Here is a 24477-nt window from a genome sequence, read left to right on the forward strand (position 1 = left end):
TGGTAGCTACTGTAGCAAAATCATTCACTTCAGACAGAACTTCAGTCGAGAGGGGATGAAACATTAGCTACTTCCTGTTAAGTTAAACAGCAGTTACCTTGCATCAGTCAAATAAAGAGTAGCCAATTTCTGCACTGCTTGCTTTTACAACTCAGAGAAAATGCCCAACACACACAGACAGCACCTGCCTCTGTTTATCTCTCCTATAAGCCAGCCTTTCAGAAGCTTTGCCTTCATCGGGTGAGACCGCCAAACAGCCTACCTGACCACCCTAAAGCGTCCGCATGGTCCTAAAGCACACCCTTAATGTATCACAGTACAATGTTGAAACTGGGGGGGGGGACAAAAATGCAATTTCAGAATGTGGTGGGGTCATATCCCCAGTGAAAGTTGGGCCGCTAATTTGTAAACATTTCTAAAAACAGAATTCCACTTTGACATTATGGGCTATTGTGTGTTGGCCAGGGACACAAAATCTCAATTTAAACCATTCCAAATTCAGGCTATAACACAACAAAATGTGTAAAAAAGTCAAGGAGTGTGAATACTTTCTGAAAGCACTTTATATCCAAAACAGAAGTGAATAAATTGTTAGCCGGTTGTTTCACAACCAAAAGTTGATCAACGCTTTGTTCACCACAGATGGCAGGTAACAGATTTAGCAAATTAGTAAGTTTTACAGCAGGAACATAGTTATGTGTTTTCTCCCTTTATACTTGTCCACATGTGTTTTTTTCACACAACTGTGTGTCAAATTTATGTGCTCACTAAAAGCATATCACTGTTTCTTTCCTCTAGTTTTTATAAGGCAGGGAACAACTTTTCCATATAGGGGTCTGAGGTAGAGGTTGCCCGATTATGATTTTTCAACGCCGATACCGATTATTGGAGGACCAAAAAAAGCCGATACCGATTAATCCGCCGATTTCTATTTATTTGTAATAATGACAATTACAACAATACTGAATGAACACTTATTTTAACTTAATATAATACATCAATAAAATCAATTTAGTCTCAAATAAATAATGAAACATTCAATTTGGTTTAAATAATGCAAAAACAAAGTGTTGGAGAAGAAAGTAAAAGTGCAATATGTGCCATGTAAAAAAGCTAACGTTTAAGTTCCTTGCTCAGAACATGAGAACATATGAAAGCTGGTGGTTCCTTTTAACATGAGTCTTCAATATTCCCAGGTAAGAAGTTTTAGGTTGTAGTTATTATAGGAATTATAGGACTATTTCTCTCTATACGATTTGTATTTCATATACCTTTGACTATTGGATGTTCTTATAGGCACTTCAGTATTGCCAGTGTAACAGTATAGCTTCTGTCCCTCTCCTCGCTCCTACCTGGGCTTGAACCAGGAACACATCGACAAAAGCCACCCTTGAAGCAGCGTTACCCATGTAGAGCAAGGGGAAACAACTACTCCAAGTCTCAGAGCGAGTGACATTTGAAACGCTATTAGCACGCACCTGGCTAACTAGCGAGCCATTTCACATCGATTACACCAGCCTAATCTTTGGAGTTGACAGGCTTGAAGTCATAAACAGCTTAATGCATTGCGAAGGGCTGCTGGGAAAACGCACAAAAGTGCTATTTTGAATGAATGCTTACGAGCCTGCTGCTGCCTACCATCGCTCAGTCAGACTGCTCTATCAAATCATGGACTTAATTATAACATAATAACACACAGAAATACGAGCCTTAGGTCATTAATATGGTCGAATCCGGAAACTATCATCTCGAAAACAAAACGTTATTCTTGTTACATTGCACAACCTTCAATGTTATGTCACAATTACGTAAAATTCAGGCAAATTAGTTCGCAACGAGCCAGGCGGCCCAAATTGTTGCATATACCCTGACTGCGTGCAATGAATGCAAAATGACACAATTTCACCTGGTTAATATCGCCTGCTAACCTGGATTTCTTTTAGCTAAATATGCAGGTTTAAAAATATATACTTCTGTGTATTGATTTTAAGAAAGGTATTGATGTTTATGGTTAGGTACAGTCGTGCAACGATTGTGCATTTTTTTTCTCGCAAATGTGCTTTTGTTAAATCATCCCCCGTTTGGCGAAGTCGGCTGTCTTTGTTAGGAAGAAATAGTCTTCACAGTTCGCAACGAGCCAGGCGGCCCAAACTGCTGCATGTACCCTGACTCTGTTTGCAAGAGAAGTGACACATTTTCCCTAGTTAAAAGAAATTCATGTTAGCAGGCAATATTAACTAAATATGCAGGTTTAAAAATATATACTTGTGTATTGATTTTAAGAAAGGCATTGATGTTTATGGTTGGAGCAACGTGTACCTAAGCGATTATATGCAACGCAGGACAGGCTAGATAAACTAGTAATATCATCAACCATGTGTAGTTATCTAGTGATTATGATTGGTTGATTGTTTTTTATAAGATAAGTTTAATGCTAGCTAGCAACTTACCTTGGCTTCTTACTGCATTCGCATAACAGGCAGGCTCCTCGTGGAGTGCAATGTAAAGCAGGTGGTTAGAGCGTTGGACTTGTTAACCGTAAGGTTGCAAGATTGAATCCCTGAGCTGACAAGGTAAAAATCTGTCGTTCTGCCCCTGAACAAGGCAGTTAACCCACCGTTCCTAGGCCGTCATTGAAAATAAGAACGTGTTCTTAACTGACTTGCCTAGTTAAATAAAGGTCTAAAAAAAACATAGGTCAAATCGGCGTCCAAAAATACAGATTTACGATTGTTATGAAAACCTGCAATCGGCCCTAATTAATCGGCCATTCCGATTAATCGGTCGACCTCTAGTCTGAGGTGTTGTCACACTTGAGCCTGAAGCAACTTCCTGTTTGGATGAGATGTGAACTACACCCTGGCTTTAGGAGTACAAAAGAGCAGAATGACCTTTCCCCATGACAGTACAGGGCAGAGCAGTCAAAAAGTAGCCTATTTGAGAACCTAAAGGAAGCTTCATGATGTGAAGATAGGCCTTTTATCTTCTCCATCACCATCTTTTTCTAGGTCTTATTTGGAGTGATGTTTTCCTCAATTTCAGGAAGTTTCCAAATGTTTTTCACCCAAGTCATAGACTGTTTTCTCTGCTACCGCACGGCAATCGGTACTGGAGCGCCAAGTATAGGACCGAAAGACTGCTTAACAGCATCTACCCCCAAGCCACAAGACTACTGAACAAGACCCCCCCCTCCATTTGTTTTGTGCACGGCTGCTACTCGCTGTTTATTATCTATGCGTAGTCACTTCACCCCTACCTACATGTACAAATTACCTGCACCCCCTGTATATAGCCTCATTATTGTTATTTTGTTAACTTTTTATAATTTTTTACTTTAGTTTATTTTGTAAATATTTTCTTAACTCTTCTTGAACTGCACTGTTGGTTAAGGGCTTGTAAGTAAGCATTTCATGGTAAGGTCTACACTTGTATTCGGCGCATGTGACAAATAAAGTTTGATTTGAAGATGGTTAACGCCTCAGTCACGATATGCTAACTAAATGAAAACATTCTGCCTAATGGTGTTAATAGGTGTCTCTTTCTAGATCTGCATGAGATAGATGGATGGACAGTTGTCCACCATCCATCAGGAGACACAAAAGCCTAGGAAATGGATACTAGCTAGCTATTCTACTGTTTCTGTTCTGTTGATCTCACTTCACATGATGGAATATTGAATTACATATCCTTTGTAGTGACTGCCCTCCCCATCTTTTACAATCATGTAAAAAACAATCATGCTTTTTATTTCTCTCTCATTATAATCACATGAAAGTCATTAGTTTATTATTCTCATTAAGATGGCTGACATCTAGCCCTAAGTGCTCACATCAATCACAATGCAGCAGCCTATGAAATAGTTCAAAAGCAGGCTCTGGTCCCCTGGGTTTGGCGCTATGTTGGCTTATCATATGGGGCTTTTACTGTCCTGAGAATGGCAGGGGAATTCTGCCATCAAAGCCCAATGGAGTTGGAAGTGATTTGTCCTGTAGCCTCTGATGTGGCAGGAGAACTGGAAAACTGGAGCACCCTGCCCTGCTCTGTCTATGACTGACTGCTAGCTTAGCCTGTTCTGTTGTGCCGCCAATAATGAATAGGTATTTTGCCTGCCGTGAAGCCTAGTGCTACCTAGCGCTGCCTAGTGCTTACACTGGGTCAATATTTGCTGTCCTCTCCCTGCTACTCGAAAGCTGGCTGACAGGTATGGTTCATTTTTCACTGGTGGAGGCGTGTTGGATAAACAATATTATTTCAGGTCTTGGTTATGTGGTGGATTCTTTAGCATTAATAATACATTATCTATTAGGATTTATTATTAACACTCCAGACCCCTTTCAGACAGGAAATGGCGCTATTCTATTGCTTCTATAGCCATGATTTGGTCTGTGTGAGGGTGAATAGGCCTTGGCCTAATTATAGAGAGGTGGTCCAGTGTTGAGGTCCGTGTCAGCTCGGCCCATTTATGCTGGGTGGTCTGTGGGCAGATGGTGAGTTATTCCTCCCTCCTCTCCCCTCTCTGGTCTCTCCCACCGAGGGGCGGTGAGGATCAGGAGGCTCGCCCATCCGGAGCCTGTCGCCTCTCATTAGGCAGCCAGGCCTGAGAAAAACAGAGAGATGCCTGGCCCCCAGAACACCAAAACATAGCCCAGCGCGAGTGTGTGTGTTTGGCCACTGAGCTTGGCCCCCGTGGCCTAGTTTCATTAGCAGCACCAATGCCTCCGCTTCCTTTGGTTTCCTCTTTGGGTCTAGCAGATATTATTGCGGATATAGCGAAATGCTTGTGTTTCTAGCTCCAACAGTACAGTAATATCTAAATGCACACATCTAAAAATAAGAGAACGGAATTAAGAAATATAGAAATATTAGGACGAGCCGTGTCAGTCCGGAGTCTAAAAATATGTACATTATTGTCTACACATCCCATCATATATGTGTAGATACAGTGCCTTCGGAAAGAATTCAGAACCCTTGACTTTTCCCACATTTTATTCTAAAATGTATTAAATAAATAGAAATCCTCGGCAATCTGAACACAATACCCCATAAGCAAAAACAGGTTTTTAGAAACACTTTATCACATTTACATCAGTATTCAGTCACTTTGCCATAATACTTGAAATTGGGCTCAGGTGCATTCTGTTTCCATTGATCATCCTTGAGATGTTTCTACAACTTGATTGGAGTCCACCTGTGGTAAATTCAATTGATTGGACATGTTATAGAAAGGCACACACCTGTCTATATAAGGTCCAACAGTTGACAGTACATGTCAGAGCAAAAACCAATCCATGAGGTTGAAGAAATTGTCCGTAGAGCTCCGAGACAGGATTGTGTCGAGGCACAGATCTGGGGAAGGGTACCAAAATATTTCTGCAGCATTGAAGGTCCCCAAGAACACAGTGGCCTCCATCATTCTTAAATGGAAGAAGTTTTGAACTACCAAGACTCTTCCTAGAGCTGGCCGCCCAGCCAAACTGAGCAATCGGGGGAGAAGGGTCTTGGTCAGGGAGGTGACCAAGAACCCGATGGTCACTCTGACAGTGCTCTAGAGTTCCTCTGTGGAGATGGGAGAACCTTCCAGAAGGACAAACATCTCTACAACACTCCACCAATCAGGCCTTTATGGTAGAGTGGCCAGACAGAAGCCACTCCTCAGTAAAAGGCACTTGACAGCCCGTTTGGAGTCTTTGGCCTGAATGCCAAGCGTCACGTCTGGAGGAAACCTTGGATCATTCCTACTGTGAAGCATGGTGATGGCAGCATCATGCTGTGGGGTTGTTTTCCACCTGAAAATAGCTGTGCGGCAATGCTCCCCATCGAACCTGACAAAGCTTGAGAGGATCTCCAAAGAAGAATGGGAAAAACTACCCAAATACAGGTGTGCCAAGCTTGTAGCGTCATACCGAAGAAGACTCAAGGCTGTAATAGCTGCCAAAGGTGCTTCCACAAAGTACTGAGTAAAGGGTCTGAATACTTATGTAAATGTGAATTTCCATTTTTTTTTTTATTATAAATTGGCACAAAAAAATTAAGCTGTTTTTGCTTTGTCATTATGGGGTATTGTGTGTATATTTATAATAAGGCTGTAACTTAACAAAATTTGAAAAAAGTCAAGGGGTATTTACACACACAATATCAGTCAAAAGTTTGTACACATCTACTCATTCAAGGGTTTTACTTTATTTGTACCATTTTCTACATTGTAGAATAATAGTGAAGACATCAAAACTATGAAATAACACATGGAATCATGTAGTAACCAAAAAGGTGTTGGCAAGTGTCAGTGACTAAAGTTCAGGGCAGGGTACTGGGTGAAGGCCAGCTTGTGGTGACTATTTAACAGTCTGATGGCCTTGAGATAGAAGCTGTTTTTCAGTCTCTCAGTCCCAGCTTTGATGCACCTGTACTGACCTCGTGTTCTGGATGGTAGCGGGGTGAACAGGCCGTGGCTCAGGTGCTGTAGATATCCTGGAGGCTAGGCAGATTGTTCCATTCTCTGGAGAGCCCTGTGGTTGCGGACAGTGCAGTTGCCGTACCAGGCGGTGATACAGCCCGACAGGATGCTGTCCATGGTGCATCTGTAGAAGTTTGAGGGTCTTAGGGGCCAAGCCGAATTTCTTCAGCCTCCTGAAGTTGAAGAGGCACTGTTTTGCGCCTTCTTCACCTCAGTCCGTGTGGGTGGACTATTTCAGATTGTCAGTGATGTGTACGACGAGGAACTTCACGTTTTTCATCTTCTCCACTGCGGCCCCGTCAATATGGATAGGGGGGTGCTCCTCTGTTGTTTCCTGAACTCCACGATCAACTCCTTCGTTTTGTTGACATTGAGGGAGAGGTTATTTTCCTGGGATGCACAGAATAAAGCATACATGTGTAGGCCTACAGTTAGCTTATTCTTGTGGGATTTGTGTGTGTGTTTGTTTGGAAAACAACCTGTGTGATTGAATGGACAGATTACGCCTACTTCAGCCCCTGCATTTGAAATGACCAAATTAAACACTATATGGTTTGTCTGCGACAGTCATGATTCCATTCCTTTTTTGTGGGGTTTGTGGTTTTGATTTCATAAAATCTGTCTTTTCTTCTAAAAGCATATTATACGTGGATTGCTCACATCGTCGTTTAATCCCCTGACGCCTCCTATAACTGCAATTAGCTGTTGTTCCCACCTCTCTCTTTGAACCACAGATAAATGTTAGTCGGGTGTGGCTGTTTCAGCTCGGTCTTATTTGTATGAAAACGAGAGGAATTAGGCTGAAAGCTTGTTAAGCTGGGTTGTCATGGTTAAAAGTCTCTCTTCTGTTTGTCCTCCCTCGGGTCATTAAAGAGCTAACAGAGGTATCTCATTAATGGTCCACTTTATTGTTCATCTCATTTCCCTCTTTGAACTTCCTGGAATATATGTGATCCCTACCGGCAGTGTAGTGGGTGGGGGTTGTAAAGTCCTGTTATGCCGTTTCACTCTGGGAAGTCAGCATAGTGTATATCAGGGACTGGAATTAGCAGTCAGTAGGTGTGTTTCTCCCATTATTGAAATTCATTGACAGTGTCATGTGCTTTAATACTGTACAATGCTGTACTGTGTGATCAAGTTTTGAATGATGTGATGCTTAGCTACCCAGACGCCAAATGATTCAGTCATCGCAACTAAGCTTTTAAAAGCATACAGTATAGATTGGGGTCAAGTTCAATGCAATTTGCATGGTGAAATGTGATCCTCTATATAGCAATGTGCAATGCAGTTGATGGGATACTTCCTCTTGAAGACCAATACCTAGAGATTCCAGTAATGATGATTGTTATTGCCGTATGTAGTTGTGGTCTCACCCCTTGCTCTCTCTGTTCTTCTCTCTGTCAGTCACAGCGCTGCTAAGGAAGCTGAAACAGCAATCCAGAGAAAGTGTGGCGGACAAGAGGCCAAAGCTACTGAACGCCCTCAAAGAGGTACGGCGCTGAGTCTCTCTCTCTCTCTTTCCCCCGTTGTTATTGTCACGACTTCCGCCGAAGTCGGTTCCTCTTCTTGTTCGGGCGGCGTTCAGCGGTCGACGTCACTGGTCTTCTAACCATCGCCGATCCACCTTTCATTTTCCATTTGTTTTGTCTTGTTTTCCTGCACACCTGGTTTTCATCTCCTACTAATTACTATGTGTACTCTGTTTCCTCCATGTCTGTGTGGGGTATTGTTTATTTGTCAGGTTGGCACGCTTCAGGCTGGTTTGCGCCGGGTTTTGTTTTATACCCGTGCTTTGTGGCAGCCGGTGCTTTGTACTTTGTTTGTTGTACTTTGTGCTGCCTCACTTGTTCTTTGGGCATTTGTTTTTGTGACGCGATTGCGTTCTGTTATTATGATTGCCTAAGTAAAGTGCTTTGTCCACTCATCTCTGCTCTCGTGCGCCTGACCTCCATGCACCAGCTACACCCACCGTTGACAGTTATTTAATATCCCTGATCCCTTGTAGTGTATTTGAGGTGTAAAAAGGCTTCTGAAGTCTGTAATTTCCACTTAACAACTACCCCTACAAAAATGTCTGCATAATAATTTATATTTCCTGTTGCTGCAGGATTATTTCCCTGATATAGCAAACTGTCTTAAATTAAGATCCTACCTCTGTATATCTTGTATCCCCATCTTGTCTCTAGCCTGTATCCTCTGCTCCCTTCCTCTCCCCTCCTCTACCCTCCCCATCTTTCTCCTCTTCTGAAATGAAGCATGATCCATTGTGCTGCGGGGCAGGATCTGTACTCGCTCCTCCTAGTCAGAAATGCCACTCCGCTGGACACACACACAGACCTAGGCGCTATCAGTCACACACTAACTACTGTCATCACAACAAAGCACCCCCAGAGAACAACCCTCTACATGCAGTGAATATGCCCTCTCCCTAGCCGCCTACGCTCAGGGATTATGCAGACAGACAGCAACATGGGCCAACCTGCATGGGTCAACCTGCATGAAAGGTGACATTCTCACAAACATTCTAACGACACAGGGGGAGGCAGATTCTCCTCTCCACACACACACACACACACACACACACACACACACACACACACACACACACACACACACACACACACACACACACACACACACACACACAGTTGATAGTCTGGGCTTTGGGGAGCCTTGCAGCACTGTGGCTGGCATGATGTTGTCGAGGGTACTCTGTGGGCATAAACATCTGGTGCCCTGGGCATAAGCCACTACCAGATCAGTTGTGACTCCCCAAGGGGATGAACCTGAGTGATGAAGAGAAGGAGAGAGCGATGGAAGAAAGGGATGAAAGAGCAGTTCTCTCCCGTGTTAGATGAGAGGATATTATCATTCCTGTGATGTCAGAGAGAGATTCTCTCTTAACTCCAGGGGATTATATTTCTCAGAGATGTGATGCGTTATTATTAATATTACATCACGGGAGGTTTTATTTCTGGTCAGTACCGTGAGATTAGGTGGGCCAGCTGTGTCATTTCAGAGCATTTTAACTACATATTGGATTCTAAACTCATTGAAGAAAATGAAGCTCGACTAGGCTATCTTTGATATGGTAATGTCTGTCAGGTCTACTCTTCCTCTGTTACTCTGGTGTATTTTGGTTGATAATGAAATTGATATTCTGTTTCTTTCCAGCTGGGAGACTTTTACTTGGAGCTTCACTGGGACTTTCAAAGCTGGGGTGAGTTTGCTATGCATTCCACACAAGTATATGATCAAATGACCCACAACCAGGCCTACTCACTACAACTGATCAGTTTCTTTTTAACCACACAGAGTGCATCTACTTAGATGAAAGTTGAAATACTAGCATGGTTGACATTGTTAAACAGAGTGTGTTTTTGTGTTAATGTGGTGCTATCTCTAAGAGAGTCCAGCTATGTGGGTGTCAGTGAGTGCTCTCGGCCCAGCTGGTTGGGAAGAGAGGGGTGCTGAGAGATTGTTTACAAGCCTGAGGTAATCCTCTGGAGGGAGTGGCTCGCCCCTCCCCACACTGACAGAAAGACAGACACTCCCCCTGGTGGTGGCAATATATCATTACAACATCCCACCACCAGCATTACGAAGGCCTATTAACTTTTACATCAATCAATCAATCAAATGTAATGTATTTTATAAAGCCCTTTTTACAGCAGAGTGCTTATACAGAAATCCAGCCTAAAACCCCAAAGAGCAAGCAATGCAGATGTAGAAGCACGGTGGCTAGGAAAAACACGTCTAGGAAAAACACTATGTCTAGGAAAAACACAATATGTCTAGGAAAAACACAATATGTCTAGGAAAAACACAATGTCTAGGAAAAACACAATGTCTAGAAACCTAGAGAGGAACCGGGCTCCAAGCGGTGGCCAGTCCTCTTCTGGCTGTGCTGGGTAGCGATTATAACATTGTCATGAATGCCATATCGTTCTTCAAAATGTTAAAACGTTCATAAATTACCAGCAGGGTCAAATAATAATCACAGGGGTTATAGAGGGTGCAAAAGGTCAGCACCTTAGGAGTAAATGCCAGTTGGCTTTTCATAGCCAAGCATTCAAAGGTCGAGCGCGAGAGAGAGAATCAATTAATCTTATTTTTAGATGCATTATTCACGTAATGCCTATTGTTTCTTGGAATACATTATAGAGAAAATAATGTTACAAATGTCCCAGATTACTTTAGCTGAATGTCCAGTGTAAGTCAAGAGTGTGTTCACATGTCCATGTTAAATATTGACCTGCTTGTAAAGATTGTGTGACTGTTCACAACAGTAAAGAAAGGGATGCTGATTGTGTGAGTTGGTAGAATTTGACAGGGGATGGAGCCGAGTGCCCCTGTGTGGCAAGGGCTGAAATCCAAAGAATGCATCACTGTTCAGGAAGGTGAAACATCACAGAACATTCAGATGGAATTGTATAGAGCAGAACAGATATAACAGAGAATTGTGCCAGCTCTGTTCATTCCATTTATATCTGCAACATTCTAAACGTTTGACCTCAGACATTGAGAGACCAGGACCCCAGCAGTCCTTTTCAATATTCTGGGGATAAAACAGACATTGTCCAGTCTGTACTAGTGCAGATCAAAGGGAATTGATTTCCTCTCAGTGAGAGGTGCACTGCTGGCATGCATGGCATTCATAGGCTCTGTTCCAATATCCATGCTAGCATACTTATATATACATTAGAATTAAGTAATACAGCCCGAGGGGGTGTGGTTTATGGCCAGTATACCAGGGCTGTTCTTAGGCAAGACGCAACGCGGAGTGCCTTGATACAGCCCTTACACGTTGTATATTGGCAATATACCACAAACCCCCGAGGTGCCTTATTGCTATTATAAACTGGTTACCAACGTAATTAGCAATTAGCCGTAAAAATAAATGTTTTGTCATGCCAATGGTATACGGTCTGATATAATCTAGAGGCGAAAGAAACGCACACCTATTCAGGGGAGGTGCTGGCTAGCGGAGTGGAACACTTAAAAAAAGAAAGGAGAGCCGTACACTCTAGGAGCTCAAATGCAAAAAATATTTTATGCCCAACGTTTCGACAGACAAGCTGTCTTCATCAGGGTATAATGACAAACACTGCAGGGTGACTCGTTTATATAGTGTCAAAAGACACACACAGGTGTCTGTAATCATAACCGGGTGTGGCCTGATATCATTGGTTAATTCTCATAAATTAAAATAGCATACAAAAACATAAATGGATAGCGTACGATCATAGATACAATTTGGCTACATAAGCCTACAAACATTTACAATAGCAAAATCACAATAATCACAAGAATGGCTTCAGATCAAAGTCTACGTTGAGACCGAAGGGAGCAAGGGTCTTTAAGTTAAAGATCCAGGTAGCCTCTCAATAAATTGTTGAGGTCACCCCCTCTCCTCGGGAGGGTGACATGTTCGAATCCATGTCACCCTCCCTAGGAGAGGGGGTGACCTCGACAATTTGCCGAAATGTTGGAAAAATATATTTTTGCATCTGAGCTCCTAGTGTACGGATCTCCTTTATTTTTTAAAATACGGTCTGATATACCACGGCATTCAGCCAATCAGCATTTAGGGCTCGTACTACCCAGTTTATAATTAAGCAATATAGTACAGCATGCTGACGTAATTACTGGAACATGGACAATAGTGTGGTGCCCTCCAAGGATCAGAAGTGATCTCAAATCCTATTTGCACATAACCTAAATCAGTCACATAATACCTGCCGCATCTCTTTTATAGTTCTGTGACAGACCTTGATAAGGTGCAGGACTTTGGAAATCACTATTTAATGACAGTCTGGTGTAGGCTTGTAAAGAGTGTTAAATATTAAACTGCAGAACTGCATATGCCTGTATGGGCTCTGAAAGGAGGAATATAGGAACTTTGAAGTGGTTGGTGATGATCATTATTAAGGAGTTTCTAATCTTAGGACTATCTATTTCCCCATGTTGCAGTGCCTTTGCTCTCCCGAATCCTGCCCTCTGACGCCTGTAAGATCTACAAACAGGGGATCAACATCAGGTGAGTCAAGACAAGACAAAAGACAAGACAAAAGATAAGATCATTGTAACCAATAAGCATGTCAAACAGATTACAACATGTAATAAAGAGACGGGTGTGCCATCATGGATCACTGATTCATTTACCAGTACTGTACTGTTCTTCACCAATCTTTAGCTTTGGTTGGGTGCCAGTCTGTTTCTCCTTCAGCCATCTTGTCATAGTCTTGGTAGGGCAGAGATGCAGTTTCGTTAAATGCAGAAAGAGTCAGGTATTGAGCTTGTCCCTATGGACAAGGCCAAGGAGCCACCTCTGTTCAACAACATTAGACTGGTGCTTCTCCTGAGTGATGTCCTTAGCTTTAGTATTATACTGAAAAAGTCAATGAGATATGGTAAAACCCACGATAATAAAGGTCAATATGCCTTGATAAAACCTTTTATTGAAGCACTTTCAAGCTTTTAGAGCCCTTTTCAGTTCAGTAAAAATTCCTGGCCTTGAACACTACACCCTCTCCAAGCTTTATGGGCTTCGGTAAAGCCAACCCTAGCACGGTGGCTAATGACAAGAACGGTTAACTAGAGTGTGAAATCGGTTCTTGCACTGCTGTGACTGAGCAGCACGCCATCTGTTTGCAGATCTATCACCTCGTCATCCCTCTCCAAATAATTACACTTAGATAGAGAGAACCAGCACCTACCCTAACCCTACAGACTCCATTATAATTGGCCCAGCGCCAAGTCGTCACATTCAATTATTCCCCATCCAGTAGCGAAACACGATTCACCAGTTGGACTATACAGAATACACTAAGGTTATCTGGCTTACCCACTTCACCACCGCTCTGAATCTATGCAACGCTGGAGATTCAGGGATAATTATTCTCAGACACATGAAAGTGTGTGCATGTTGTGGTGAGTGGGTGGTGAAGAAAGAAAGTTCTCTAACAGGCTTTCAAAATGTCAGTTGGAGAGGGGGGCCAAGGCATAACTTAATTTACATTCCAATGGTTGAAAGTCTCCGCTCTGTCGTACCTCTCACTCTCCCTTTCGTGTCTATGTGCAGCACATATAATTGTTTAGTTACTTATCTTTGTTGTCACACCTCATTTCTCCACTAATTCTTGAAACTAGCTTTTCTCGGAAAACATAGAAATTAGTTGTCTCCCATGGCAACCATTAAAGCAAAATTTGTCTGAGCTTTTAGAAACCAAGTTTCAATTCTTTCGTTTTATCGAATAAAGCTTTTCTTTTAAGTTGTATGTTCCTTGGTAACAAGGAAGTGTCCTTGATCTTATACCCCGTGTGTGTCTCCCTGACGCTCTTTCTCTCATTTATCTCATTACTTCTTTCAATCTTCTTTTGGTTTTTAAGGGGTGTGGAGGAGTTATGTAGATGTGAGTAATCATTAAGCGTATGGATGAACTGGAGGCAATATGTGCTGCTTTAATGTGCTGATACTGATGCTATTGACATTATATTGACCCATGAAGTAGTTTGAAATTCAACTTTTCTTTCTCTATGGTCATAGACTGGACACCACTCTCATAGACTTCACAGATATGAAGTGCCAACGTGGTGACCTCAGCTTCATCTTCAATGGCGACGCCATCCCCTCTGAGTCCTTTGTGGTGCTGGACAATGAACAGAAGGTGTACCAACGGATACACCACGAGGTGAGACCCAGGACTTGATGCTGAAGTTGTTGTTTTTTCACTTCTCTAGCTAATGACCCTGACAGTTTTTTATTCCACCTTTAAAAACGGGGCACCTAGCTTCTGAACTCTGTGAGCCCTGTTTTTGTGAAGTGTGTGTGCAGAAGGCTTCTACCTGCTTACCAACGTGGCGGTGGCTCCTTGTGTTCCAGGAGTCAGAGATGGAGACAGAGGAAGAGGTGGACATCCTTATGAGCAGCGATGTTTACTCTGCCACTCTCTCCACCAAGTCCATCACCTTCTCCAGAGCCCAGACCGGCTGGCTGTTCCGAGAGGACAAAACGGTTGATTTATACATCTCTCTCTGTCAAATTTCGATTACATTTGCATTGATGTTAGAGTGATTAAAGGGACAATAGAGTGCTGAGTACCAGGCAGTTAGCAAGTTTGGTAGGCTACTAATGACCATCAGCAGCATCAGAGTTTGGAGAAGCTTAGTTACCATGACTAAACGGTCATGTGAAATTTGACTGAGGTCATGACTTGTGACAGCCGGTGTGGCGGTAATACAGTCACCGTGACTAAACGGTTAAGTGAAATTTGACTTGAGGTCATGACTCGTGACAGCCGGTGTGGCGGTAATACAGTCACCATAACAGCCCTAGTCAGTGTGCCCTCTGCTACTCTACAGTACAGTCTTGTTATTCAATGCAGTACAGGACACCCATGTCCTTTTCACATTTCCTGTGCTATATCTCCCCTCAACGAAATTCAAAGGAAACAGAGTAACCAATTCTAAATGTTTGATAAACATCAAGGGAGAGCTATTATTATTGGGTTATTGCTGTTTGTCCTTTGAGGTGTATTGAAGGGAAATTGGTGACTGAGTTTTTTTTTCATGTCCTTTGTCGCTCTAGGAGCGTGTGGGGAATTTCCTGGCAGATTTCTACTCCGTGAACGGGCTGGTGCTGGAGTCACGGAAGCGTCGGGAGCACCTGACCGAGGAGGACATCCTGAGGAACAAGGCCATCATGGAGAGCCTGAGCAAAGGAGGGAACCTCATTGAGCAGAACTACGAGGTGAGCTCCGCCGTGAGGCCCTTTAGCTGCAGAACTATGAGGTGAGCTCCGCCTTGAGGCCCTCTAGCTGCAAAACTATGAGGTGAGGCCCTCTAGTTGCAGAGTACGGGTACACTGTATGGCCACAATATAAACATTCACCCAACTAAAACATTTAACCATATTTTCACATCCATAATGTTACAGAACTTGTAACTTTTTCTCTTCTCAAACCTTGTTGTGACCCAGAACTATAGCGCCATGCTAGGCCTCTGCTGGCTTGGGTTCAGTCTTTGTCTAGTTCAGCAGTGGAACCTCCCAAGTTGGGGCCCTTGGCTGAAGTTCTATGCTGGGGCCTCTAACTGGAATTCTGCTGGAGTCGACTGGTATCATGTCACCTGTTATGGGTGTGAGCTGGGCGCGGTGTGCAAAGTGAAGATACTGTTTGCTTGTACCTTCAGCATAACCGCGAGTCCAGTCCTGAAACTCTCCTCTCCCGCTGGACCCTTGGGGTAGGCCCTCTCAGACCCCACTACTTGCCACCCTTATATCACTCCCCTATAGGATCTCCTCTCACTTCCAGTCACTTGTACCAAAACATGTCAATGAGACATGGACAACAAAAGCGTCATATCTTTTCACTTAGCATATGGCTCATTTGCTGTAAAACACGTCTGCATGGTTTATTTGGAAATACTTCAGTTGGACTACTCACTCCTCTTGTTTTTTTTTATAGTTGTATTTGTTTTGCACATACTGTCTGTCAGAATGAAAACGTCCCTTCTAAACCTCATTTGTGGCATTTTGCCAGGGGAGAACGACTGCCCCCTCTCATTGAAGACACGGAAGTTCAAGGTCGACCGCAGTCCTGGAGGTATTGTTAGCAGAAAGTCTGATCCCCCATTATAGTGAATGGAAATCGCTTCTAATACACCAGATGTACAGTGCATTCGGAAAGTGTTCAGACCCCTTCACTTTTACCACATTTTGTTACGTTACAGCCTTATTCTAAAATGGATTAAATAAAAACATTTCCTCATCAATCTACACAAAATTCCCCATAGTGAGAAAGTGAAAACAGCTTTTTAGGAACTTTTTGCAAATGTATAAAAAACAAACAGAAATACCTTATTTACATAAGTATTTAGACCCTTTGCTATGACACTCGAAATTGAGCTCAGTTGCATCCTGTTTCCATTGATCATCCTTGAGATGTTTCTACAACTTAATTGACCTGAAAATAGCTGTGCAGCAACGCTCCCCATCCTACCTGACAGAGCTTGAGAGTATCTGCAGAGAAGAATGGGAGAAACTCCCCAAATACAGGTGTGCCAAGCTTGTAGCGTCATACCCAAGAAGACTCGAGGCAGTAATCGCTGCCAAAGGTGCTTCAACAAAGTACTGAGTAAAGGGTCAGAATACTTATATAAATATAATATTTCCGTTGCAAACAATTCTAAAAAACTGTTGTTTCTTTGTCATTATGGGATATTTTAGAATAAGGCTGTAACGTAACAAAATGTGCAACACGTGAAGGGGTCTGAATACTTTCCGAATGCACCGTATGTCCTTGAACCAATTATTTCAAAATCGCACATGGAAGAATTTACAAGGATAATTTAGTTGTTAATGGCAGCCTGTTTTACCCTGGTCGGCCTTCAACTTGAGTTACTCAATGAGAGTGGGCAGCACTGAACTAGCCTGCAACGTTACTTCCTAGAGTACCTCAAACTGCACATGTTATATCTCCATAAGACGCCATCTTAACCGACTTAATTTGGTTTCAATGCGCTATTGAGTCTTCACATAGGAATGAATGGTGTCACATGATCGATGGCTTTGTCCATTCATATCATTACATTTTACCCCCCCTTCTTCCACCCTCGAGCATGTATACCAGGCACCCCCCTCTAGTGATGGAAGCTCAGAGCGGCACCTTACACACCGTTCCAGTGCTTCCCCTCTATTTGGCCCTATAGATAATTTGCTTTGGGAGCCCCTCCACAAAGGGAAGTCATGGCCTCACAAAGCTCAATATATGCTTTTTGCCGGCTCTGTTGTTTTTCGTTAATTTTGTCCTGTCGTGAACTGGGTTTTGTGTTGTTGATGTGTCCTGTGGTATTTACTTCCTGTGGTATTGTTGTCTTTGTACTGTGGTGGTAAATGCTTTCAAGCATTTTTAATCTGTTGTCCAATTCTTTTTTTTACTGTGTATTTAACCGGTATGAAAACCTGTGAGCATATAGGTCAAGGTCAGCTCAGTATTGAATGGGAAAAACTGCTTACACAGTCCTTCGTGCATCCATCCATGTTTGTAGAAGTGATTCCCTGCTCAGTTTTGTAGAAGTAGGTTGAGGGAAAAATAACATGCCGAGTCCGTCCCAGCACTGACGTTCTCCTCTGTTTACTCCGACGGTGGTGGCATAGCAGGTAAGCGCGGTGCCTGGGGACACAGATAGCAGGGGGTTTAAATCAGAGCTCTGTACTAGTGACTAGGTGGATGAAGTCTAAAACCCTTGGTGCCACGGAGCGAGGAGGCCTGCGTCTTGTGAACGTAGCGTACGTGTAGGTATGTACGGCAGGACCAAATCGTAAAGATGGGTTGGAGCAAGCCCATGTAATGCTTTGTAGGTTAGCAGTAAAATCTTGAAATCAGCCCTTGCCTTAACAGGAAGCCAGTGTAGGGAGGCTAGCACTGGAGTAATATGATCAAATGTATTGGTTCTAGTCAGGATTCTAGCAGCCGTATTTAGCACTAACTGAAGTTTATTTAGTGCTTTATCCGGGTATCCGGAAAGTAGAGCATTGCAGTAGTCTAACCTAGAAGTGACAAAAGCATGGATACATTTTTCAGCATCATTTTTGGACAGAAAATTTCTGATTTTTGCAATGTTACGTAGATGGAAAAAAAACTGTCCTTGAAACAGTCTTGATATGTTCGTCAAAAGAAAGATCAGGGTCCAGAGTAACGTCGAGGTCCTTCACAGTTTTATTTGAGACGACTATACAACCATCGAGATTAATTTTCAGATTCAACAGAAGATCTCTTTGTTTCTTGGGACCTAGAACAAGCATCTCTGTTTTGTCCGAGTTTAAAAGTAGAAAGTTTGCAGCCATCCACTTCCTTCCAGTGAGGGCAATTTTGGGGCTTCACCATGTTTCATTGAAATGTACAGCTGTGTGTCATCCGCATAGCAGTGAAAGTAAACATTATGTTTCCGAATGACATCCCCAAGAGGTAAAATATATAGTGAAAACAATAGTGGTCCTAAAACGGAACCTTGAGGAACACCGAAATTTACAGTTGATTTGTCAGAGGACAAACCATCCACAGAGACAAACTGATAACTTTCCGACAGATAAGATCTAAACCAGGCCAGAACTTGTCCGTGTAGACCAATTTGGGTTTCCAATCTCTCCAAAAGAGTGTGGAGATCGATGGTATCAAAAGCAGCACTAAGATCTAGGAGCATGAGGACAGATGCAGAGCCTCGGTCTGACGCCATTAAAAGGTAATTTACCACTTTCACAAGTGCAGTCTCAGTGCTATGATGGGGTCTAAAACCAGACTGAAGCGTTTCGTATACATTGTTTGTCTTCAGGAAGGCAGTGAGTTGCTGCGCAACAGCTTCTTCTACAATTTTTGAGAGGAATGGGAGATTCGATATAGGCCGATAGTTTTTTATATTTTCTGGGTCAAGGTTTGGCTTTTTCAAGAGAGGCTTTGTTACTGCCACTTTTAGTGAGTTTGGTACACATCCGGTCGATAGAGAGCCGTTTATTATGTTCAACATAGGAGGGCCAAGCACAGGAAGCAGCTCTTTCAGTAGTTTAGTTGGAATAGGGTCCAGTATGCAGGCTTGAATGTTTAGAGGCCATGATTATTTTCATCATTGTGTCGAGATATAGTATTAAAACACTTGAGTGTCTCCCTTGATCCTAGGTCCTGGCAGAGTTGTGCAGACTCAGGACAACTGAGCTTTGGAGGAATACTCAGATTTAAAGAGGAGTCTGTAATTTTCTTTCTACTGATCATGATCTTTTCCTCAAAGAAGTTCATGAATTTATCACTGCTGAAGTGAAAGCCATCCTCTCTTGGGGAATGCTGCTTTTTAGTTAGCTTTGCGACAGTATCAAAAATAAATGTAGGATTGTTCTTAGTTTCCTCAGTTAAGTTGGAAAAATAGGATGATCGAGCAGCAGTGAGGGCTCTTCGATACTGCCTTCCCAAGCTAGTCAGAAGACTTCCAGTTTGGTGTAGCGCCATTTCTGTTCCAATTTTCTGGAAGTTTGCTTCAGAGCTCGGGTGTTTTCTGTATACCAGGGAGCTAGTTTCTTATGACAAATGTTTTTAGTTTTTAGGGTTGCGACTGCATCTAGGGTATTGCGCAAGGTTAAATTGAGTTCCTCAGTTAGGTGGTTAACTGATTTGTGTCCTCTGACGTCCTTGTGGAGGCAGAGGGAGTCTGGAAGGGCATCTAGGAATCTTTGGGTTGTCTGAGAATTTATAGCGCGACTTCTGATGATCCTTGGTTGTGGTCTGAGCAGATTATTTGTTGTGATTGCAAACGTAATAAAATGGTGGTCCGATAGTCCAGGATTATGAGGAAAAACATTAAGATCCACAACATTTATTCCAATGGACCAAACTAGGTTCAGAGTATGACTGTGGCAGTGAGTAGGTCCGGAGACATGTTGGACAAAACCCACTCAGTTGATGATGGCTCCGAAAGCCTTTTGGAGTGGGTCTGTGGACTTTTCCATGTGAATATTAAAGTCACCAAAAATGTGAATATTATCTGCTATGACTACAAGGTCCGATAGGAATTCAGGGAACTCAGTGAGGAACTCTGTATATGGCCCAGGAGGCCTGTAAACAGTAGCTATAAAAAATGATTGAGTAGGCTGCATAGATTTCATGACAAGAAGCTCAAAAGACGAAAACGGTTTTATTTATTTTTTTAATTGAAATTTGCTATCGTAAATGTTAGCAACACCTCCGCCTTTGCAGGATGCGCGGGGGATTTGGTCACTAGTGTAACCAGGAGTTGAGGCCTCATTTATCACAGTAAATTCATCAGGTTTAAGCCATGTTTCAGTCTGGCCAATCACATCAAGATTATTATCAGTGATTAGTTCATTGACTATAACTGCCTTGGAAGTGAGGGATCTAACATTAAGTATCCCTATTTTGAGATGTGAGGTATCACAATCTCTTTCAATAATGACAGGAATGGAGGAGGTCTTTATTCCAGTGAGATTGCTAAGGCAAACACCGCCATGTTTAGTTTTGCCCAAACTAGGTCGAGGCACAGACACGGTCTCAATGGGGATAGCTGAGCTGACTACACTGACTGTGCTAGTGGCAGACTCCACTAAGCTGGCAGGCTGGCTAACAGCCTGCTGCCTGGCCTGCACCCTATCTCATTGTGGAGCTAGAGGAGTTAGAGCCTTGTCTATGTTCGTAGATAAGATGAGAGCACCCCTCCAGCTAGGATGGAGTCCGTCACTCCTCAACAGGCCAGGCTTGGTCCTGTTTGTGGGTGAGTCCCAGAAAGAGGGCCAATTATCTTTTGGGAGGGGCAGAAAACTGTTTTTAACCAGCGATTGAGTTGTGAGACTCTGCTGTAGAGCTCATCACTCCCCCTAACTGGGAGGGGGCCAGAGACAATTACTCGATGCCGACACATCTTTCTAGCTGATTTACACGCTGAAGCTATGTTGCGCTTGGTGACCTCTGACTGTTTCATCCTAACATCATTGGTGCCGACCTGGATAACAATATCCCTATACTCTACACTGCCAGTTTTAGCTTTAGCCAGCACCATCTTCAGATTAGCCTTAACGTCGGTAGCCCTGCCCCCTGGTAAACAGTGTATGATCGCTGGATGATTCGTTTTAAGTCTAATACTGCAGGTAATGGAGTCGCCAATGTCTAAGGTTTTCAATTTGTCAGAGGTAATGGTGGGAAGCTTCGGCGTCTCAGACCACGTAACGGGAGGAGTAGAGACCAGAGAAGGCTCGGCCTCTGACTCCGACTCGCTGCTTAATGGGGAGAACCGGTTGAAAGTTTCTGTCGGCTGAATGAGCGACACCGGTTGAGCATTCCTACAGCATTTCCCAGCATCTGTACTTACTGGTGGCACAGACGCTGTTTCATCCTTTCCTACACTGAAATTACCTTTGCCTAAGGGTAAGAGCTTGCAGCACAGCTATCCTCACCGTAAGGTGATCGTTCTCCTGTATATTATGAGTACAGCGAATGCAATAAGAAGGCATCATGTTAATGTTACTACTTAGCTTCGGCTGGTGGAGGTCCTGACGAGCCACGTCCAGATAAAGCATCTGGAGCGAAAAAGTTGAATGAAAAAAAAATTAATTGAGTGAAGGGAAAAACAAAAAATATGAACGGTAATTAAAAAGTAAAAACCGTAAAGTTGTCAGGTAGCAAAGTAAGATTAGCATCAAAACGCACGGAAGCACTTGAACAAGTCTGCAAGTTGTGACCGGAATGACCAAGGGGGTGAACTGTACTCCTGCTCTGACAGGTGTGGAGCCAGGTGTTGCTGACCTATGTGAGGTAGTACGCCTGTGTGTGTCCACAGAGATGATAACCTAAGGTCAAGGTGCTGGTGACAAGGCACGTGTCGAGAATTAACGACCCCTTTTCATTCATGCAGTATGTGTGCAGCTGTAAAATCATCAAGTTGTTTTTACCACTGTTCATGTGGTCATTCCCGCTGTCAGCATTAGTGATGCACTTGGGCCCTCTAGTGACACGAATGTGGTTGAGAATTGTAGACCGAATTGTGCAGTAAAAAAGTTGACTTCATAAAGGTAAAAGAGGAGACTTGATTTCCAGAAGTAAAAGTTGTAATACAGAGCTTTTCGGGGGACAGATGGTCATGTGAAAATGCAAAGGCTAAAAAGATGGTATAACAGCCCTAGTGGCCAACAGCAAATGGAAAAAAAAAAGCATGATGGCTAAAAGGCCTGATGGCTAAAAAGGCTAATTATTCTTCTGAGTTACGAGATTATATAGTCATTCTGAATTAGGTATACATGCATCATTACAGACATTGGTTAATATGAAACAGATACATCTTACAGTTGGACAATGAGGAACATTCCGACATCTTCTACTTTGTCATGTTGTCCAGTACAGAGTGAAATTCAGCAGCTTGAGCCAGTTCAAGTTTGGATTGTCACGAGTTTAGGCCTCTGAGAACCCCGTGTGATCTGGGGCACAGAGAATGATGGAAAACACTTGTATACTTTAAGACCATGTTAAGTTATCTGTGAGTCACAGGAGGCTGCTGAGGGGAGGACGGCTCATAATAATGTCTGGAACGGAGCTAATGGAATGGTATCAAACACCTGGAAACCATGTGTTTGATGTATTTGATACCATTCCACCTAATCCGCTCCAGTCATTACCACGAGCCCGTCCTCCCCAATTAAGGTGCCACCAACCTTCTGTGGTGTGAGTAATTAAGCTGGTTACTTATAATATGATTGTAAGCAAAGATATGGTCCTCCCTCAACGATCGTCAATCCCATCCTCAGCATCCTACATCTCATTTACTTCAGGTGGATACAGGCAAAATCTTACAAACAATTTAGGAAAAAATTGTTTTTGTGAAAAGCATAACAAATTATTATTTATTTTTTTACTTTTAGTGTACAGTTTGTTTTGGCTGACCGTGTTTTTGTTTGTGTTCTTTGTAGTCAGTATGTTATCTAGGACGTTTTTATGTTTGACTTGTTCTGTGTAGCTTTGTGTTGCCAGCTGTCTGTCCTTGCCAATCATTTGGGTTTCCATCTCTTTAGCCTGTGAGGCGACAGTCACTAACTGCACCTTCACCCAACACTATCTCCTGGGAGGAATACATCAACGCAGAGAACGGAAAGTATGTATGACAATTACTTTTTCACTTCTCACCACACTTCACAAGTTCTCGTTCACGCGCACTCTGACTCATTGTTAGTGTCATGTCTGTCTACATACAGGGTTAAATGAAGGACAGACAGACGGATCACTTATGCACAGTTGCGACAGGGAGGGTGGGTGGATAGTTCTATTTAAAGCCAATCCTCTTACTTCATCAGTTAAAGCTGTGGAGAGCTGTTCTACTTTCTGTTGGAGAAACCTGACCCTTGAACTGTCAAGTTCAGCTGTCTTGTTACATTGGCTTGATAGGGTTTCATTAGTTTCCACTAGCTTCCACAGCCAAAGTCAAAATTGGAGAATAAAAAAAAGAATGTGTGGTCTTAATTTAAGGTTAGTGTTAGGCATAAGGTTAGTAGTGTGGTTAAGTTTAGGGTTAGATTTCAAATAATATTTTAAGAAGATAAATTGTAGAAATGGGCGGAGTTTGACTTTGAGGGTATAGAAGCTAGTGTTGACCGTTTCAGTAGCAAACGGCTCTGCTTCCCCCTTCAATTTTTTTTATTTTTTTATTTTTAATTGTGACATTTTTCTAGATGTCACTGAGTGCAGAGCTTCTATACACTCCCTTCAGTCATTTCACTTTCAGGAACACAGTAAGACTTTCTTACTTTCTTTTCTTTCAAAACTATTTACCTCATTTTCACCTCATTTTCTGACAGACATTCTCCCTCTTTTTGTCCTTCAGAGCGCCTCATCTAGGAAGAGAGCTGGTATGCAAGGAGAGCAAGAAGAACTTCAAAGCGACCGTAGCCATGAGTCAAGACTTCCCGCTGGGCACTGAATCGTAAGTCTTCTCTTTGATCTCCCCCAGACGACCTTTAAGTCTAGCCAGACAGCAGTAGTTGCCAAACGGGGTAATTTACTAATTTTAATAACATTTCATAAAAAATGTTCACGAAGTATTGATATCTGAGATTAAGCTTGTATGAAGTTAACCTAGTTTTTGCTTATTCTGGGCTAAATAGGTTGATTGACACAAAGTGCCTGATAGCCTCCTTTTTTTGTGTTGTGCAGAGACCTCGTTTTCTCATTATTATTATCCCCATCACTAATTGAATGCGCCAGTGAATGTAGCCTGCAGTACTCTCTGGCATGAAGTGATGCATGAAATCCATTCTTCATTGAGTGAGAATGAAATACTTTTTTGTTGTTTATTTTCAGGTTATTAAACGTTCTGGAGGTGATAGCACCCTTCAAGCACTTTAATAAACTTAGAGAGTTTGTTCAAATGAAACTCCCTCCTGGTTTCCCTGTCAAGCTGGGTAAGTACTATCGTATACTGCTTTGTTAGTGGTAAACGTATTGTATAGTAAAAGAGATCCAGTTGGATGTATATTGACT

The 24477-nt window shown here is 42.7% G+C and overlaps 1 protein-coding gene across 4 annotated transcripts in view; it reads left to right on the forward strand.

The window, feature by feature from the left end:
* Positions 1-24477, forward strand: part of LOC106573859 (ankyrin repeat domain-containing protein 13C-A) — a 57945-nt gene that overhangs the window by 31797 nt on the left and 1671 nt on the right. For 3 of the 4 annotated variants that reach the window (XM_045697263.1, XM_014149268.2, XM_045697264.1), the window contains 9 exons: positions 7859-7944; positions 9629-9674; positions 12428-12494; positions 14004-14148; positions 14340-14471; positions 15045-15206; positions 23016-23095; positions 23822-23920; positions 24298-24398. In XM_045697263.1, the coding sequence (XP_045553219.1) occupies positions 7859-7944; positions 9629-9674; positions 12428-12494; positions 14004-14148; positions 14340-14471; positions 15045-15206; positions 23016-23095; positions 23822-23920; positions 24298-24398 (918 nt within the window). Of the gene's footprint in view, positions 1-6854; positions 6874-7858; positions 7945-9628; positions 9675-12427; positions 12495-14003; positions 14149-14339; positions 14472-15044; positions 15207-23015; positions 23096-23821; positions 23921-24297; positions 24399-24477 lie in introns of those variants that run through there. The other variant, XM_045697265.1, reaches the window with a different exon arrangement.

Source organism: Salmo salar, chromosome ssa16 (genome assembly GCF_905237065.1).
Source record: "Salmo salar chromosome ssa16, Ssal_v3.1, whole genome shotgun sequence".
Classification (NCBI taxonomy): Eukaryota; Metazoa; Chordata; class Actinopteri; order Salmoniformes; family Salmonidae; genus Salmo; species Salmo salar.